The 19,984-nt window shown below is 40.6% G+C and overlaps 1 protein-coding gene across 3 annotated transcripts in view; it reads right to left on the bottom strand.

Moving 5' to 3' along the window:
• ITIH6 (inter-alpha-trypsin inhibitor heavy chain family member 6) overlaps positions 1-19,984 on the bottom strand; it is a 59,723-nt gene that overhangs the window by 26,217 nt on the left and 13,522 nt on the right. For 2 of the 3 annotated variants that reach the window (XM_075184935.1, XM_075184934.1), the window contains exons 1-2: positions 11,857-12,312; positions 10,492-10,527 (exon numbers count right to left, since the gene is read on the bottom strand). In XM_075184935.1, the coding sequence (XP_075041036.1) occupies positions 10,492-10,527; positions 11,857-12,000 (180 nt within the window). In that variant the 5' untranslated portion in view covers positions 12,001-12,312. Of the gene's footprint in view, positions 1-10,491; positions 10,528-11,856; positions 12,313-19,984 lie in introns of those variants that run through there. The other variant, XM_075184936.1, reaches the window with a different exon arrangement.

Below are 19,984 nucleotides of genomic sequence, written 5' to 3' on the forward strand. Positions count from 1 at the left end.
CTAGCAAACATATAATCCCATTTTTTTCAAATATTTTCATAGTTCAAAAATACAGCCTTGTGCACATGTATGGAAACCCCATCTTTAGACCATGGTAATACGAAAACATTTGAATTTTGTTCATTTCCTTTTCCTTTTTTCAGCACAAAGTTGAACAGAATCTCAAAATAGCTGAAAATCATGAACCGAATAAAAAATGATATATTTCCGCTACTGTTTTACCTTTTTAGAAGCAATGAAATAATCACCCTTTTCTTTCATAGTCCATATGTTTTAGCTCTCAGACATCTCTCCATAAAGAAATGTACTTCACCGGCATCACAGGAAGCCTTTAAACACCTGCTTCCTTAAATGTGACTTAATTAAAGACGTGCCACTGGAAAAATTTTGTCTACTTGTCCAAATTCTGAAAGACATGTGGAATTCTGAACTACGGTTCCCTCTGGCTCTCGAGGGATTAGGGAGATATTTTTTAGGAAAGGTAGGAAACCTGTGGCTTTCCAAGTGTTGTGGAATTCCAAATTCCATCATGAGTCTAATGAGAGTCTGGACTTCAACAAGAACCTTGCACGGTGATAATGGGTTTAGTTGTGAAGCACCAGAAGGCCAACCCAAGTAGGCAGAAGCTGAGAGTGTACAGAACAGGAGACAATAAGAAAAGTCACAGGTGTAGTCGGAAACAGTCCAAAGGTCAAGACAGACAGCACTGTTTTGGAGACGGACTAAAGGTGGCTCAGTGGTTAGCACTTCTGCCTCACAGTGCTGGGGTCATGAGTTCAAGTCCCGTCCATGGCCTTATCTGTGTGGAGTTTGTATGTTCTCCCCATGTTTGTGTGGGTTTCCTCAGGGTGCTCCGGTTTCCTCCCACACTCCGAAAACATACTAGTAAGTTAATTGGCTGCTATCATAATTGACCATCGGTCTGTATGTGTGTGTATGTTAGGGAAATTAGACTGTAAGCTCCAATGGGGCAGGGACTGATGTGAGTGAGTTCTCTGTACAGTGCTGAGGAATCAGTGGTGCTATATAAAATAAATGATGATGATGATGATGAAAGGCTTATGTTCAGGTTATGGGAAGGTCAAAAGCAGGGTGGATGGTAAGGCTGTGGACACACTACAGAAAATGTCAAACTATATGATATCGTCATGAATCGTCAGACTGGAGTCCCGATCAGTAGGACGATTCATGCATACATACTATAGACTCTGGATTCTTGGAATTGGTTGCTTCACTTGTATCAATGGACTAGCCAGTCATAACCATCTGACAGGAGGGAGAATGACAGGAGTACAGATAGAGATGTGGATCCTTATAGTGGGTAAGTGTCACTGACCCCGCCAGTCCGTACAGGGGACCACAGCGCAGATGTGCCAGGCACAGCGCACAAAGAACGGCGGCAGGTTTGGCTCTATTGTAAAGGATTGGACTGTCAGTGCTTTAACCAAATGGAATTACTTCACAAAAACAATGAATATAAATTTAGTCACATACCATTATGTGTACATAAAAAAATTGCTCTTGCTGCAGTTTTGACACGTAACATACACACTTATATACAAATTCCTGAAAATATCTTTAAACAATAGATCAAAACCTTAAACAGCAAAAGCACCAAATTGAAGCAAGTATGTATTTTGCTGTCAATGATATACCCCTTAAAAGAAAGCTATAATGAATTTAATTTTACAAGGAGCCCTGCTACAGACAGTGTCGTGGGGAAGCAGTCACACTACTCCACCCGCTCCCATCAGATTCCCGGTCCAGCAGTTACACCGAGGAAGGGGTAGATCCAACTGCGGGTCTAGTGCTACAACTCGCTGCTCTGTCCCCAACAATTGTTACAACAGATCACTATCTACAAGTTCACTTTACAGCACTGGATCCGTCACTTTTCCACATAGCAGATCTTCTCCATCACATTCATTCATTAGATCACTGCTACATAACACTTGTAGATACACCAGCAGCTTCATCTACAGGTGCGCCTCAGCACTCCCAGTTATGTGGGTGTTCAAGACTTGGGTGTTGTGAGCGCCGCCCCCATTACTCGTTTGATTATTTGGTGATCGGTGGAGAGCAACAAGCTTGGAGATACATGTGTAAGTATTAGAGAATCTCACACTACTACACAACACCTTGCACCTCCTACTTATAGCTAAACTGTCGTTTCAATAGTGCAGAGTGCATACACACTGCAGGATTGGAACCACATTGTTCCATCGTTAAATGAGATTTTTAGTTCAGTTTAAAACTCTTGTTCGAAAAAATCTTGTTCGTTCCTCAATGCAGGATATTTTGTTATTAGTTAGCTATAAATTGATAGCATTCATTTCTAACTAGGAGAAAAAGGTAACATGCTCCTTAGATGGTACGGATACCTCTATAAATCTAAATATACAGAAGGACATTGCACTAAGCGTTCCAGCGCTGTTAAAGATAGTCATACACAGGTAAGTTGCCTAAAGTGAGCTAGTTAACAAGATTTTATATAATTTCAAATATTAAATAATATTGTAAAGTTATTAAACCTTTTAAATATATAGTTGTAAATTGCTCCCATTATATTAAATACCTGAACACATTTTACCGTATCTATAATTTTCCATTTAACGTTTTGATATGAATCAAATGATGACGATGATAGAAAATAAATATAAAATGAATATTTTTGTTCAGATGTAATACTATTTTCTATTGTCTGTTTTTCTTCATAGGTAAATGTATATAAGGAATGATGACCTATTTTGGCATGATCTTAATTTAAACAGCCACTAAACCTAACTATGAAAAGGCAATTCACAACATTCACATAGAAACATGTAGAAGTTCCCATCACCCCTTAGAAGAGGAAGAGATGAATCAGGCAATAATGAGAAATCCCAGCAAAGTGGATAATAAGAATTGCTACATTAGCTATTAGAAGACCATCTTAGATCCAATAATTTACTGCTGAAAATAGTACTAGTAGCATTAATAAAAAGCAGCAGTAAAGTGAACAACTGTGTGTGATTTTGTCTGGTTTTGGAATGCCCACAAAATCAAATAAATTATTCCAATATGCCAACAATACAAAATCTGCTAAATTAGAAATAAAAGTTATTTCCACTGATGGCAAAACAGCAGAAAAACATAAACAACATACCACTCATGAAGGGGTTAAGGTATTTGTCCAGTGTCAGGCCGTAGGCCTAGGAATACTGGAGAGGAGAACAACATACCACTCATAAAGGGGTTAAGGTATTTGTCCAGTGTCAGGCCGTAGGCCTAGGAATACTGGAGAGGAGAACAACATACCACTCATAAAGGGGTTAAGGTATTTGTCCAGTGTCAGGCCGTAGGCCTAGGAATACTGGAGAGGAGAACAACATACCACTCATAAAGGGGTTAAGGTATTTGTCCAGTGTCAGGCCGTAGGCCTAGGAATACTGGAGAGGAGAACAACATACCACTCATAAAGGGGTTAAGGTATTTGTCCAGTGTCAGGCCGTAGGCCTAGGAATACTGGAGAGGAGAACAACATACCACTCATGAAGGGGTTAAGGTATTTGTCCAGTGTCAGGCCGTAGGCCTAGGGATACTGGAGAGGAGTAAACACTAACCGGTATTAGCACAACTGGTCTAACAGGCGCGGAGTCTAACATGCCCCTGGTGTTCATCAGGGACCCCCGCAAGGAGGTTTGGACTTTGCTGCACAGGGCACGCAGGTCGCGGTCCTATTAGCCAGTCACCAGTGTAGTGTAGAAAGGTCAGACGATTCCGGGTCACAGCAATCAGGAATATCAGGTACAGAGGGTAATCCAAAGGAATAGTCGCCAAGCCGAAGTCACAACAGGTAATCAGGAAGCAGGATACTCAGGAGTATGGAGAATGAGGAAGCCAGGAACACTGGTGGTGAACCTGTTACTCTGGCACCCTAATGGCGCCAGAGACAGGTTTAAATAGAGGTCTGGATGCACAGATTGGCGGAGAGGAAGAGGCGGAACCTCGTGGGATAGCGGCGTCCCGTTGCTTAGCAACGGGACAGAGGACAGGGCGCATGCGCCCGAGAACCCGGAAGTGAAGTCCCGGAGCGGCCGACAGGGAGATCAGACGTCTGTTCCCCGTCTGACAGGAGATCAGCGGGGACGGCGTCTGACATCCAGTAGGTCAGACCTGGTGTAGAATAATTGACAGTGCAGATTCACTAAATGTAGGGTATTTTGTCAAGCAGTTTACCTGCTTTTATAAAATGTTCCCTATATGTATTGTGACAGAAGTGCTGGTAAATAAGTGAACGACAGGTATATAAGACCTAGATTCCTGTCATTTGTATTATAAAACACCAGAGAGATTGTGTCAGAGTAAAAGCTTCTCAAAGTGTTTGTCCAGTTGTTGGAAAATATGGTAAGGGTCTCTGGTGTTATGTATGGAGAGAGAAAGGTGGGCTCCATACAAAAGACCCAGTCTGGGTCTCCTGGTCTGCCAGTCTCTCAGCAGACTAATAAGGAGTTGCACCTGTGTGCTGCCTGTAAAAGGCTGTTAGGCAGTTCACTCACTCTCTCAATGTCTGGGGAGGAGGTCAGATGGCTGCTGAAAGACACTGCAACTCTGATCTGTGAGTGCCATTGTTTGGTTTAAGTGAGGGACACTAGGTTCCTCACTCTAGAGGGGGAATACCTCTGTATTAGTTAGTAGCCAGATGGCTAGGATTTTGTCTATAATTTGTTATATTTGCAAGCTGGTGAATAAAACTAGCTGAGGCTATTGAACCTAAAACACTGGATTTGTGATTTATCTGGCTGAAGGGCAACCGTCCACCCCAGAGGGCGGCAACCCCAATACGATCTTGCCACAGTATGCAGCAGCACCTTACAGATAAAATCCCCTATTCCTTCTCTCTATTTAACTTGTTTTTGACCACTTTTAAAGGCAAAGCATGACTTTTATTCTTATACATATAATATTCACATATATACAAACTGCAGACTCAAACAGCAATTGATTTATACAATATATTAATATTCTACCATATTCTGCTCTACCTGCAGGCTACAAGTGGTATAGCAATCAAAACATGTTTTAAATATGATATATGATGATGACCCCAGACATCTATTACATCCAAAGAACAGATGTGCCCGACCATACCACTGTATAGTATACAGTATAAAGGAAGATATTGCCACTCTATTTAATATGGCATCTACAAAGAAGGTAGAAATAATAACTTTTGATACCTAACTCCCTATATATTGATTCCCTCCGCAACCTGCTGAGACAACTGCCTCAATTTGCCTTGTTATAGACACAGTCCTGCCTAAAAATATACATGAATGAGGAAGTGAACTTTATTGTATATGGGTTTAATAGTTTGCTGTGTAAAGGATTAATATCAGATGCTGAAAAGTACTACATGTAAATCTCCACCAATCTCCTGTACCTGATGTGGAAAACCAAATCGACAATGCTCCACTGCTAAATATAAAAGCAGACCTGTCACAAGGTTCTATTGAGAAGAGGTGCCCAGTGTTGGGGACAGACTCGCCTTCATGTTGGAGAGCAGGTAGGGATCCCTTGATTAAGCTTCATCTCTGATCTCTCCAATTTCTGCACGGTGGTGTGTATTCTCTTCCCTGGGAACCTCAATCAGGCCCCCATTACAGGTAGACTGAGGTGAGTAACCCTTGATCATTGATTATTTTTCACTGTTTACCTGCACTGTGTGAGCTATTGCTTTGGCTGTACTGTATTCTATTGCATTTTGTACCTGTTATTCAGTGGGATGTCAGGTTTAGTTAGGGTAGGGTTGCAGACTGTGGGAGGATTTATTCTGTGTTTTTCATTGGCAGGTGTAGCAGTATAGATGAGTGAATTACGATCAAGGGATCTTCTGCCATCCCTGGTGATGGTTCTGGCTTTCCCTCGCATCCACGCGAGTAAGGTGACCTTGTGGGATACGTTTCTGCTGCGGAAAATTGTAGTCCCCCTGTCCAGGCCAGAGTAACCAGGTTGGGCAGAGAGGTGCCTTATCCCAGCTAAACATTCTGAGCACGATCAGCTAGGCCATCCCAGATATTCATTTGTGTTTCCTCTTTACCGGTAAGGAGGTCTTGCATTGTGTTCTGGTACAGGTTGGTACTTTTTCACAGGTCAGTGCGTCGAGGTAGGTAGAACACGATACACTCTGTCATTTAATTGATTTATTACATAGTGCATTATGTGAAAAACAAAATTGGGGTAACTCCTTCTGCACTATGCTCTCTTCCAGACTTCCTTCCAACAAGTTATACAGCAGGACAGCTCTGAGTTTTGGTGGAAGCTGTTCATAGCTGAGCATAATGCAGTCTGATCCGGGGAGTCAAACTGTCGGCGTAGTGAGCTCACTCTGGGCCCGGGTTTCTCTATAACTCTCAGCTTTCCTGCTGTACACTTTGGAGGAAGTATGCCCAGGATAGAGCATAGGGTATAGCATACTGCTATTACTGCTCTCCCCTTGGTAAATGGGGTAAGATTGTTACCCACATTCTTCTTTATAACTATATAGTACACAAGGCACTAGGTAGCAAAGCTTTACCATCTATATCCTAACCTCCTCCTTCCCCTTCCCAGGAGCATTTTCGCCAAGAGTTCAGTGGTTCATCCGGCCATAAACTGGGTCTGTTTGAGGCTGCGTAAAAATAGGGAAAAGGAGTGTGAATGGGAGAACCAGTCAGAAGCCCCAATTAGAGAATGCACCTTATGATTGGTCAGTCCCCCCACAGCCATTTTAGACAGGAATACTGTATTGTTTTGCCACTGAGGTAGTAATGTAACTTTAAAGGAGAAAGTTACTATTAACAGTCTTGTGTGGTCAGACAGTGGGGTTGCAGCTCATATGGATTCTGGTCTTTTTCATCTAAATAAGTGCACAGTTCAATTGCTGCCACGTGACACCACCCTAATGAGAACTACAATATGATTGGTTTCTACCGCTTACAGCACCATTTTCTATGTACACCATTTAGTTAGCCGCTAATGTCCCAGATTCTATATTCTGTTCACAATATAATCACTTTTTCCTTGTATATGTAAATGTTACAAGCTCACTTTCAGAGTGTAATAACTTGTACTTTAGATGTATTTATTTAATTTAGTTTATTTAGATAGTGCCACAATATTACGCAGTGGTCTATATAGAAAATGCATCATTCATCTCAGTCCCTAGCCCATTGGAGCTTACAGTCTAAATTCAAAAGCACACACACAAGCTCAATGGTCAATTGAAGCCGGGGGCCAATTAACCTACCAGTATGTTTTTGGACTGTGGGAGAAAACCGGAACACCCGGAGGGAAACCCACGCAAACACGGGGAGAACATACAAATTATAGACAGATAGCACCCTGGGTAGAACCAAACTCCTGACCTCAGCATTGCACCGCGGCAATGCTGACCACCGTGCCACAGTTCTGCCCAGTTTAATCTATCCTTCAATTAATAAGTTCCACGACTTAACTATTTGTTCTCAAAGTGGTCATGAGGAATGTTGTCAACATAATGCATCCCCTGGATCTGATAAAAAAAATGAGCAGGAGCAATGACGGCTCTGTGATGCTTGTCACTCAGCACATTCCGCTTCTGTTTATTCAACAGGGACAGTGGTATTTTGGGACACATCAATGATTGGGACTTTTATACCCTTCCCCAGCAGGCAAGGACCACAGAGTTGTTGTGTAAACATCCTGTCCACCTAACATTCCTGAGATGTTTCCTCTTAGCTGAGGGGAGCAGAGATCTTTGCAAGAGGTAACTTTTAATCAGGGAACATGAAAGTGTACGCGTGCAGGATGCCAAGAGTAAAAGCCCCGTTTAGCAGCGTAGCATAATGTCCCTACTGAGTGGTATACATGCTGGGATATTTATAAAATGCCATATTTCTGTACTTGCATCATAAAACTACTTAATGGGCACTATAATCAAAACTGACTATAATTCACTTAGTTTCTATTTTGTGTGGGTAAAATTGTCCACGTAAATCTGCAATTTTAAAGTTTAATTGTTGGAAGCTGAAGCGGTCGTTCTGATAGCTCTGCTGTCTCAGCAGTAACTACCTGACTCTACTGCAAATACATAAGTACCACTAATTTGGAGGTCATGTACATACTGGGAAAAATGTGCCCCTGGCATAGTGTTTTGATTTGTGTGAATGTGCCTTTTCATCCATCTCCTGTACACATTACAGTTTCTGTATCTGCCAGAAGCGCTCTCTATCTATATGGCGGCAACATTGATTCAGCTGGCGATGCATATGGTGGGCAGAGTAGAATCTACCTTCAGTTTAGGACATTATCCTTCATTAATTTCAGTTTTTAACCTAAAATGATGCTTGGTTAGATAAATCATGAGAATGGGTGGATATCGGCCTTAATACTTGTGTCACTATTGTACACCATTACCATCATCAGTTATTTATATAGCACCACTAATTCCGCAGCGCTGTACAGAGAACTCACTCACATCAGTCCCTGCCCCATTGGAGCTTACAGTCTAAATTCCCTAACATACACACACAGACAGACACAGAGAGAGAGAGACTGGGGTCAATTTGTAAGCAGCCAATTAACCTACTAGTATGTTTTTGGAGTGTGGGAGGAAACCGGAGCACCCGGAGGAAACCCACGCAAACACGGGGAGAACATACAAACTCCACACAGATAAGGCCATGGTCAGGAATCAAACTTATGACCCCAGTGCTGTGAAGCAGAAGTGCTAACCACTAGGCCACTGTGATTTATTATTTATTTTAAATTAGGAATGATTTTTCTGGAATAAACTGTGCAAAAAAAATGCAAAAAGCGCCACATTGAAAGTATAGGAGCAACCGATCTCTGCCACCCCTGAGCAGGTGGAAAAATCAAGTTCTATTGCCAGGGAACGCAGGGTGTGTGCTAAACAGGCATCATCCCTGTGAATGGGCCCCCTCCAACCCTTCAATCTCAATGATATATTTTGTTCCACAAAGGGAAATCTCATGTTTGCATGTTGGCTTAAAATGAGGCCCTCATGTGTGCTAGGACATTTTTTCCATGTACCTTGTACAAAATCAGGTGCGTAAGCACAAAACTAGGCCGATGCAGGCCAGCAGTTTTCCAGTTTCATAAATGATCATTATTAAGTTTCTTGTTGGAGGCAACCATATCAAGACTGGCTACAATAGTAAGAAGTATTAACATGTCTTGAGTCAGAAATGATCCTCATTGTTGTCTGCAGCTCATATACTCTCCTGAAATGTCTGGGAGACTCCCGAATTAGAGGGAGACCACCTGGACCATTGAAAAAGCAGGCAATTTCCCGAAAATCTCAGTTTTATATCGTTAGCTCTGAAAACTTTTAGCACAAGACATCTATGGTAATGAAAATATTGATGCTACAGACCTTATATTTAGCCACCCCATGAAAATAGTGGAGAAAAAAGTGTTAGTAGAACAGCAACTGAACACTGTGGCCCACCTTGGTGGGGCATCTGAACCCTGTGGCCCGCCTTGGTAGGGGCATCTGAACCCTGTGGCCCGCCTTGGTTGGGGCATCTGAACCCTGTGGCCCGCCTTTGCGGGGCATCTGAACCCTGTGGCCCGCCTTTGCGGGGCATCTGAACCCTGTGGCCCGCCTTTGCGGGGCATCTGAACCCTGTGGCCCGCCTTTGCGGGGCATCTGAACCCTGTGGCCCGCCTTTGCGGGGCATCTGAACCCTGTGGCCCGCCTTTGTGGATCAAATGTAACACCTGATTTTGACCTTACCTTTAGCTACAAAATGTTTTCACATATCTACAATAGCTGCTGGGTTTATCAATATGGTTTAGTCATCTATCTTCTAATATACATGGTATATGTCTAATTATTATATTGTCTTCTACTGCACTATGAAGTCCTCCGTAATATTCTTATGTCCCTTTATTTGTTATAAAATTACAATAACTAAAAAAATGTAAATACTTTTGCTCAGACCATATTAGATTCTAGAATGATGGATATTGATGGCTACAATTATGCAAACAGGTAAATGAAACAACCACAACCACCACATGATCCTCTAAATGACATATATATATATATATATATATATATATATATATATATATATATATATATATATATATATATATATATATATATCTCAATATCCATCATCCCTGAAATTCATCCCAAATATATATATATATATATATATATATATATATATATAATTATATTTATATTTATTGACTGGGATGAATTTCACCGAAATATGGAAACCTAACAGCTAACTGATAAATTAATTAATGAGTTAGTCCAACACTGGGAAAAATGTAGGGCAGTACAATCCACCCTTTATGAAAAGATATAAACTCTTAGTGTTTAGGTTTATTTTCTCTTTAAATCCCATGCTCAAAAGATAACACTCGTTCCCAGAAGTTTCAGAGGATAAATATGGTTTAACTTGTCAATAAAACGTTTTCTAAAAGCAACAAAGGTCTGTTTTGTTCACCACTTACCTCTGTTTTTGTTGCACGGATTTGACGCTTGAATCTCTATAAAAGAAAAAGTCTTTAATTATTTCGGTCCTGTTAACGAAAATCTTGAGATATTGTATTAGGTCAAGACTGACACAATATTAAATATATCTGGTAATGATGTATGTTTAAACTGATTTATTACGTGATATGGACAGTGTGTTTTGAGCATTTAGTGATTTACTGCTCAATAATAATTAGTTTGTGTAATAATAATAATTAATATTTACTCAATATTTTAAAAATTCTACACACCTAAAATTATGCACATATCACCAATATAATTTAAAAAGTTTTAAATGTTCATACAGAACTGGGCAAATTTAAATGTAAAGATATATACTTTAGAAACTATATATATTTGGAAAACTATCTGTGACTTCCATTGTAATATTCTTTCTAGAGATCTGCAGATCAGTAACCTGTTCTACCACACATACAGTACTGATGTATTCTGCAAATCATCTCATGATCAGGAATAGCCTCAAGATTTTATTTATTTTGATCCTTTACTTGCTTAACATTTGCAGTTCTTAAGGGAACTAAATTTCCACACACAATTATTTACAAGAACTCGGCAGACACCTGTTTTCTCTTACTTGTGCCCTTGTTGTGCTATAATACACATGCTTGTAAAAACTATCACAAGACACAAAATAGCCTATTTTCAGCTTTGACAAAGCGTCTTGGGGCCAGCTCAGGAGCTCTTACTGGTAAACATCTTTCATATGAAATGTTTTCAAGCCTGGGAATGTAGCAGGAAATCATTTGCAATACTCAGGAGATAAATAAGTAAGATGAACTATAATTACACTCCTTCACTAACATAACGAAACACAACTTTCCTGGGAAATCACCAAACGTTTCAGCAAACTAAGCTCAGAATACAGTCGGGTGCCTCTTTTACTATGGGCACAGACTTAACAAGTTTTCAAAAGAGAAACATATTTTTACAAATAGTAACTAAAAAAAAGCAAATATGTTTTTAAAAATATAATTTATTATTTTCCACAATATATTGTAATAAAATGTCTTTAGCCCAGTGTATATTTGCTACTAATAGACTGCACTTGGCCCCCTTACATAGCATGTACCTTCATTATGCTGACAACACTTAGTGGGGAATTTCATACTGCCTGGGGCTCTCTGAATATGTTTATTACATCTTCTTGATTGTAAACTTACATATTACATATACAAAATGCCAACTTTAACACATTTCACTAGTCATATGATAATATTTTGCAGGTCAAAATAGCACATGAAAGCAGCAAGCAAATCTGCTACACTACGTACTGTACAAAATAGATAGAACAAATTAAAGTAAACGTAGTGTGCCAGGCTTACCTCCAGGTAGGGACTTCTAAGACTGCTCCCATCAGCGAAGGACGGGTCGGCAATGGATAGAGACACAAGCAGTAGAAAGTAGTTTCTTAATAAATTCCCCATACCTGACACCATAAGATCACAACTGAAATATCTAAGGAGCATCACAAGGAAGAGTCTGCTCTTTGAATTCACTCCGTACGGATGGACTTTCCTTTGCACTTTTAAACCTAGAGTATTTTTTCTTTTGGGTGTTAAGGTCTATAAAAGATGCATTCATTCCTTTACAAGCCATGATTGTCCAGATGAGTTAGGCTCGGGACGCTTAATTGGAGACAGGCCAACTCCTTCCAATCCCCCCCCCCCTTTTTGCTCTAAATGAAACCAAAATATTTTGAAGTTCAGCCCAGTTTCTGAAGTGTGTCAATAGCTTTTTAAATGAAGTCAAATGCAGCACAGGACATCAAAGATGAGATGGTAGGCAGCTAAAAGACATGTTTACTTATTTACTGGAGGGTCAGCTGTGAGAGGTGCTCTAGCAAAAATTAGCGGTGGCAAGCTCTTCACTAAATGATCCCTTCAAACCACTAAGTCCTATATATATGCTCCCTATTCTGAATAGGTTATTTTTAAAATATTCAAGACTTTGGTTTATTTGTTCTAGCTAAAAATGAAGAAATACAGATTGCACCAAAGCTTTCATAATGTTACCTGGTGCAAATCGTCACTTTATAATTGCACACGTTCCGCTAGGGCAATATCTGGACAACACTGCTGCTTCTTTCCATATATTGACCCCATTCTGGACTGTGTGAAGATATAAAACACAACTCGGTTACATGACCCCACCACCCTTTAAAATAGTGTTTCTTAACTCTAGTTTCCACGCACCGCAATGGCTCATTTTGAGGATTTCTGTCTGTGGAAACAGATAGGGTAATTGCTAATTACTGACAGAGCCAAGTACACCAAGTCACCTGTGCATGACTACAGCAATCCTGAGCTGAGACATGGGGGCAGAGGCGGAACTAGCAAGCTGTGGGCCCCTGGTTGGGGAGGAGGGAGCCAGGGCCCCTGACCCTCTGCGGGCTCCATTGTCTCCATGGGCCCCGATGCACTGCACCTGCTGCACCAATGGTAGTTCTGCCACTTCATGGGGTTATATTTACGAAACTGCGGGTTTGAAAAAGTAGAGATGTTGCCTATAGCAACCAATAAGATTCTAGCTGTCATTTTGTAGAATGTACCAAATAAATCATAACTAAAACATGCATGCCAACCTTTAAGATTTCTCCCCCGGAGGAGAAGTCATGTGACACGGGGTAGGAGGAGGGAGTGGTGACATTGTCGCGTCACCATAGCCACGTCCCCACTATAAAAAGCCAAAATTCACGGCATTGAATAGAGGGGGCAGAGCAATAATGACGATATTAAGCCCCGTCCCCTACATTCAATGTCATTAATTTCGGCAAATGCGGGAGCTTTGCCTACTCTACCGGGAGTCTGTGAGGACTCCACGAAATTCGGGAGCCTTCCGGGAGAGTAGCAGGGCCGTCTCTTCCATAGGGCACGATGGGCAGGTGCCCAGGGGCCCTGCAGCCCAAGGGGCCCATCAGAGGCAGCTAAAAAAAAAAAGTTCCTGAAAAGAAGAAGACAATACTTACCTTGCTCTCAGCTGGCGATCCAGCTCCCTCCCTGGTCTCCTCCTCCGTGCTGCGCTCGCAGTGCATGTCGGGCGTGACGTCATCATGCCCGCCCGACATCCATTGCAGAGCGCAGCACGGAGGAGGAGACCATGGAGGGAGCCGGATCGCCAGCTGAGAGCAAGGTAAGTATTTTCTTCTTCTTCTTTTCAGGAACTTTTGTCTCTCGCTGCCTCTGACGGGCCCCTTGGGCTGCAGGGCCCAAAATATATTCTTTCTTTTTTTTATATATATAGGGGCCCCGGTGCACTGCTTTGCCCGGGGGCCCCAACTGTTGTTAAGAGGGCCCTGGAGAGTAGGCAAGTATGAACTAAAACCTTCTGTAAAATGTATCAGTGGCCCAGGGAGTGAAGCAGACAAGCACAGAACATGTATTGTTATTCTCAAAGCACCCTATGGCAAAACATATTCTCAAAGATTAGCTACATATCTGTTCCTCATTCTGTGAGGTCAGCAAGAAGACCCCCAGAGTATCTCTGCTGTACACAGAGGCAATGTCCAAGTGACATTCCCTTCCAGCCAGTAGAAAACCAGCAAGTTATGACAGGTTCTTACATTACATATCATCATCATCTATTTATATAGCGCCACTAATTCCGCAGCGCTGTACAGAGAACTCACTCACATCAGTCCCTGCCCCATTGGAGCTTACAGTCTAAATTCCCTAACACATACACACACACAGACAGAGAGAGACTAGGGTCAATTTGATAGCAGCCAATTAACCTACCAGTATGTTTTTGGAGTGTGGGAGGAAACCAGAGCCCCTGAAGGAAACCCACACAAACACGGGGAGAACATACAAACTCCTCACAGATAAGGCCATGGTCGGGAATTGAACTCATGACCCCAGTGCTGTAAGGCAGAAGTGCTAACCACTTAGCCACAGTGCTGCCCTACATATGCTGATACAAAGACCATTACCCCCTATTGGAACACCTAAAGAGAAAAAAACATTAGCCTGGCTCAGGTGCGCTACCGTTTCATGTGACAGAATATTGACATCTCTTCGGACATTTATATTTGTCTGAACTGTTAATGAATACTTTAAGGAGTTATATGCGTTTTGGACATCAGAAAGAATCACATTCTAGATTGGCAACAAGTAAGAGAGAAACATCACCTGCCGCTTTATTTGTCAGCATTTTACGGAGAATTACTAAGCAAAGTTGTAGTAGTTTTATATGTTCCTTCTTTTTAAAACCTTTTACTTAAAAAATGACATTGTTGAAATGTTGATTATTTGACAATATAATAAAGCAAAGTAAATGCAAATTTAAGCATGTAATCTGTGTCTTCCTTTAAAAGTGAAACATTTTAGGCTATAACTTTCAATCCAGCTTGAATTGGTATATTTAGAAAGATGATTGTGCCAAGAGATAGAATCCTCTGCTGCTGTTCACAGGGATGTTACTACTTATACCCTATAAATAAAGATTAAAAAAAACACACAGTAAAAGAACAGAGCTGGATTGTGTCTCTAAGGGGTTTAAACATAAATATGTATATCAAACCAACATTCTTAATGCAATAAAATCATATTGGAATCAAGCGCTACGTGAATCAAACCATGTGAAAATTTAAGAAAATACATACATTTAAATTGGTTACATATAGAATATGGAATGCAAATTTATCAGAGCATCTATCCATATTAGAGATAAGTAGACCAAGGAGAACCAACCAGGAGGTCAAATGGATATTTATTTGCACTATATCCTCAAGTAGATTTTGAACTTCTCACCAGAAGATGGATATCTTAGGACCTGTTCATCAAATGTGGGAGAAATAAACTCTTTTATCCCAATTTCGCCAACACAATGTTGAAGTAGATGGGTAAATCTCATTAAATCAAACTGGTACTAAATACCATCTGGTGTAATCCTTAAACACATTTCCTTGAGGACTTAACCACTTTCCACTCGACCAGATATCCTCTTCTGAGGGGTTCTTAACCCCACTCAATCTCATACGTCATTAGCAGTTTTTATTTAGCGGATAGCAACGCATTATAGATTATGGAACAAATAGATTTATTTAGAGCTGAATAATTATGTCTCTTAAAGGGTGCAAGAGGTCTAAACAACTGTTCCCTCGATATTTATGGTAAATATGAATGTACCTGAAAGTATTTGTACAGTTTAAGCTGGGAGATGTTTTGCCTTTTGTATAGTTAATTTAAAGAGCGTTATTTAACTCTGACGACAGAGTCATAAGCTAATTTAGGTCCCAGATTCAGAGTATTAGGTTGTACCTGAGATATTTAGCCTGGGGTTTACCTATACAAGTAAAAATAAGTTTCTTATTTGTTTAATAACTTCCTGAGGAACATGGACAGAAATTGTTTGGCAATAATATGATATTCTTCACATTTGTTTTAATTGCCACTAGTTGCCTGATTTAATTGCTGTCCCCATGTACATTAATCCATGTTCTACCAGGAAATAACAAAGAAGGTAAATTCTATTTGTATTGTAGAATATAATGACTTGTAATACAAATGCCCAGGTATATCATCATCACCTATTTATTTATACAGCGCCACTAATTCCGCAGCGCTGTACAGAGAACTCATTCACATCAGTCCCTGCCCCATTGGAGCTTACAATCTAAATTCCCTAATATACACACAGACTGAGAGAGACTAAGGAAAATTTAATAGCAGCTCATTAACCTACTGGTATGTTTTTGGAGTGTGGAAGGAAACCAGAGCACCCGGATGAAACCCACGCAAACACGGGGAGAACATACAAACTCCTCACAGATAAGGGCATGGTCAGGAATCAAACTCATGGCCCCAGCGCTGTGAGACAGAAGCGCTAACCACTGAGCCACCATGCTGCCCACGGTACTCTTTGATCTTCAGTTAATGTAATTCTGAGAGTTGCTTCTCTAATTCTGAGATATGAATTTGTAGGGGCTCTGATTTTGTATAGTTTTTTTGTATCCAAATAATATGGAGTATGATTCTAAAGTTTTATATAGGTTTGGGAGATAGGTATAAGGGGAGAAAGGGTGAGTACAACATCATTAGCACATAGTGATACATTCTTTCCCCACTACCTTTACTCGTCTAGTGTCTTTATTTATTTACATAGTAACATAGTTGAGGTTGAAAAAAAGACTCCAGTCTATCACGTTCAACCTATTTTGGATCTCCTGCGATCCCGCTTTTATTAGAAATTGATCCAGATGAAGCAACCACCAATCTGTTTCAATCTGGTAAAATCACTCCTGACCCAATATTGCAGTCTTATTTCTCCCTGGATCCACTACTATCCTTCATTTTAATTAGCGGTCGTAACCCTGGATACCCTTTTCCACTAAAAATTTGTCTAACCCTTCCTTAAACATATCGATTGAATCTGCCATCACAACCTTCCCTGGCAGTGAATTCCATATCTTGACTGCCCTTACTGTAAAGAACCCCTTCCTTTGCTGGTTGTGAAACTTCCTCTAACCTTAGTGGGTGACTGTGTGTCCTGTGTACAGTCTTCGGGGTATAAAGTTCCCATGAAAGTTCTTTGTATTGACCCTTAATGTATTTGTACAAAGTAATCATATCCCCTCTAAGACGTCTCTTTTCTAAAGTAAAAATATTTCCACTAGTTCCGCCAATGGTTCAACTGTTGGGACAAAATAAAAGGATATCCTGTGTAGCGGCATTCCCAATATGAAAAATGCAAACATACAAACCACTAACACTTTAGTGGAGGGGTTTAAATAGAGCACATTTATTCCTGTAAAACAATGTGCCACCCCACCAAATTTATCCATTGTGGCCAACATAAAGGGCCATTCTCTTGAACGACTTCTCAATGTCCTAAGAAAAAGAGGAGAGATGTTGGCTTATGTATGTCCCATTATTTCCTGGGCTACTTTTGCGTAGGATATTTTTCCCCTTACATGTTCAACCCTGGAATGACCCAGTCTGGGCAGGTGACATCCCAATAAGATAAAAATAATTTCCTTAATGCTAGACGGAATTTTGAGTTATGATGAGAATTGTACAAATTGTGATAAAATTTCTCAAATTCCCTGAGAATTTTGACAGGGTCATGTGATAGGGTAGCACTTTTATTTTCAATATAGACCATATATCTTTGGACAATTTTTGTCCTCAGTTTCTGATACTGTAGTTTGTCTGCTTTATCTCCCTTCTCATTTTCTTTTTTTTTTAACTATTTATTTTGAGAAATCACAGTGATATACAGATACGAATCAGCAAATTAGTACATTGCAGAAGTAGAAAAAAACAAAACAAAACAGAAAACAAAGCAAAACATGAGTAAATAACAATGAAACAGAATTTTTTTTGAGTAATGGATATCCAGGACATCAACAGAATGCCATTGAGGAAACAGGTAAGTACACAATTGTTACTCAGGATATACAAACATCAAAAACATTTTATAATAGTATAGTGGGGGGGGAGGGGATGAGGGGGGTGGTGGCACTGGTTGTCACCCCCCCAAAAAAAAAAAAAAGTAAAAAAATAAAAATAAAAAGAGAACATTCTTCCTTTTATCTTCTTTCATTTTAAAAAGTAAGTTCAGAACAGAGTATTACCAAGGTTTTCGGGACAGGGAGACAGCTTCAGGAGTCAGGCCACCTATGCACATAAGGAGTTCACTTGACAGGAAGGAGTTGGTGCAGGAGCTAAGGGGTTATAAGTAAAGCCAAGGAGCCCAAATCTGGTGGAATTTATCCTCCTTATCGTGAAGGTGGTATGTAATCTGTTCCATCTGTGCAATGTACCAAATATAGGATCGTAAGGCCGCCATAGTGGGGAGATCAACTTGTTTCCATGACTTAGCCACTAGGCAAAGTGCAGCTGCAAGGATATGGGAAGCCAATTTCACAGACTGTCTATCATCATCAATCAGAGGACAACAGAGAAGAAAAGACCATGGGTCTTTCCGGACTGGGCACGGAAGGAGGGAGGAGAGGAGGGTCCTAACTCGTTCCCAAAAGGAGGATATTTTAGGGCAGGTCCACCAGATATGTAAGAAAGAACCCATCTGGCCACAACCCCGCCAACATAACGGAGAACTAGAGGGGAACATTTTAGTAAGTTTGTCAGGGGTGTAATACCATCTATAGTATATTTTATATGCGTTCTCCTTAACTAAAGTGGAAATAGAGCTGGTGGCAACCTGTTCCCTTATGGTTTCCCAGTAATCCTCCTCCGGGGGGGGCCCCAGATCCCTCTCCCACTCCCTCTCATGCCTACCTCCCGGAGGTAGAAGTACATCAAGAATAAGGCTGTAGATATAGGAAATCGTCCCCCTACCCAAAGATGAGGAGAGACATAAAGTTTCAAAGGGGGAATCAAGGGAGGGGGAAGGAGTCCCCCCGAGGAGAGAGCCTACAAAGTGCCGTAACTGGAAATACTCATAGAATTTAGGATGGAGACTTGGGAAATTAGAGCGCAGAGCATCCCAGGAGATAAAGGCATCATGAAATATTAGATCCCCTCCAAATCGAACACCTGCAGAGACCCAGCTCATAATTTTTTTTACTAAAAATAAACACCTCTCGGTATGGGCAGATAAAAGAATGTTTAATTCCTCCTCACCTTCATGAATCAATGCTGGAGATGATAGGTCAGGTGATTTAGCTTTTCTGTTCATTGTCGTTTAATATGGGAGGCAGCCTGAATAATAAGACCCCTTATTAAAATCTTATGGGTGTCCATGCTACTTATGCCTTTTAGATGGTTCAATGTAAAATTCCACATAAATCAACTGCTATAGGGGCATGATCTGATGTCACGGTCCCTGCTTGTCCTAAAAAAAATTACATTAATCCTTGTATAAATATCAGGCATTATAACTTAATACCAGAAATCTCTAGTTAAGGGGTTCCTATGATTCCAAGAATGAGACAATAGATGCTTTGTAAGAAGGGTGTGTAACAACGCTCACTTCTTAGAATGGATAGAAGCAGGGGTGTATATCGGTCTAAACTGGTGTTTAATATGATCTTAAGATCCCCTGTCATTATGATTTCTCCTTTTCTACATTGTGAGATTTTTTTTCATCACGTGAGACAAAAACTGTGGCTCGATCTCTCGAACGTAAACGTTCACCAAGGTGACAGGAGAATTATTGAGAGAACCTACAAATCATGCAATCACGTTCTCAGACTTGAATTGTGGAGGTATTTCAAATAGAATAGCTCCAACCTTCTGCCTTGTGTCACATGAATGAAAGACAGAAGGTGGGAGCCCTTTCTATTTGAAATCCATGATTCAAATCTGAGAACGTGATTGCTGTTTAATTAAGAGGTGAGTTCATCTCCCGCCATCTGCTTCACTGGGTTGTTCAAACTTTTAACATTAAACGACATTACGCTTGTAGTCGTTTAAATGTCAAAGGGACTAACAAGTTTAAATCAAGAGAACGCACCACTAATGAAAATGAAAAAGGGAAGGTCTTGGAGAG

The sequence above is a fragment of the Mixophyes fleayi genome, chromosome 9, assembly GCF_038048845.1.
Source record: "Mixophyes fleayi isolate aMixFle1 chromosome 9, aMixFle1.hap1, whole genome shotgun sequence".
Lineage (NCBI taxonomy): Eukaryota > Metazoa > Chordata > Amphibia > Anura > Limnodynastidae > Mixophyes > Mixophyes fleayi.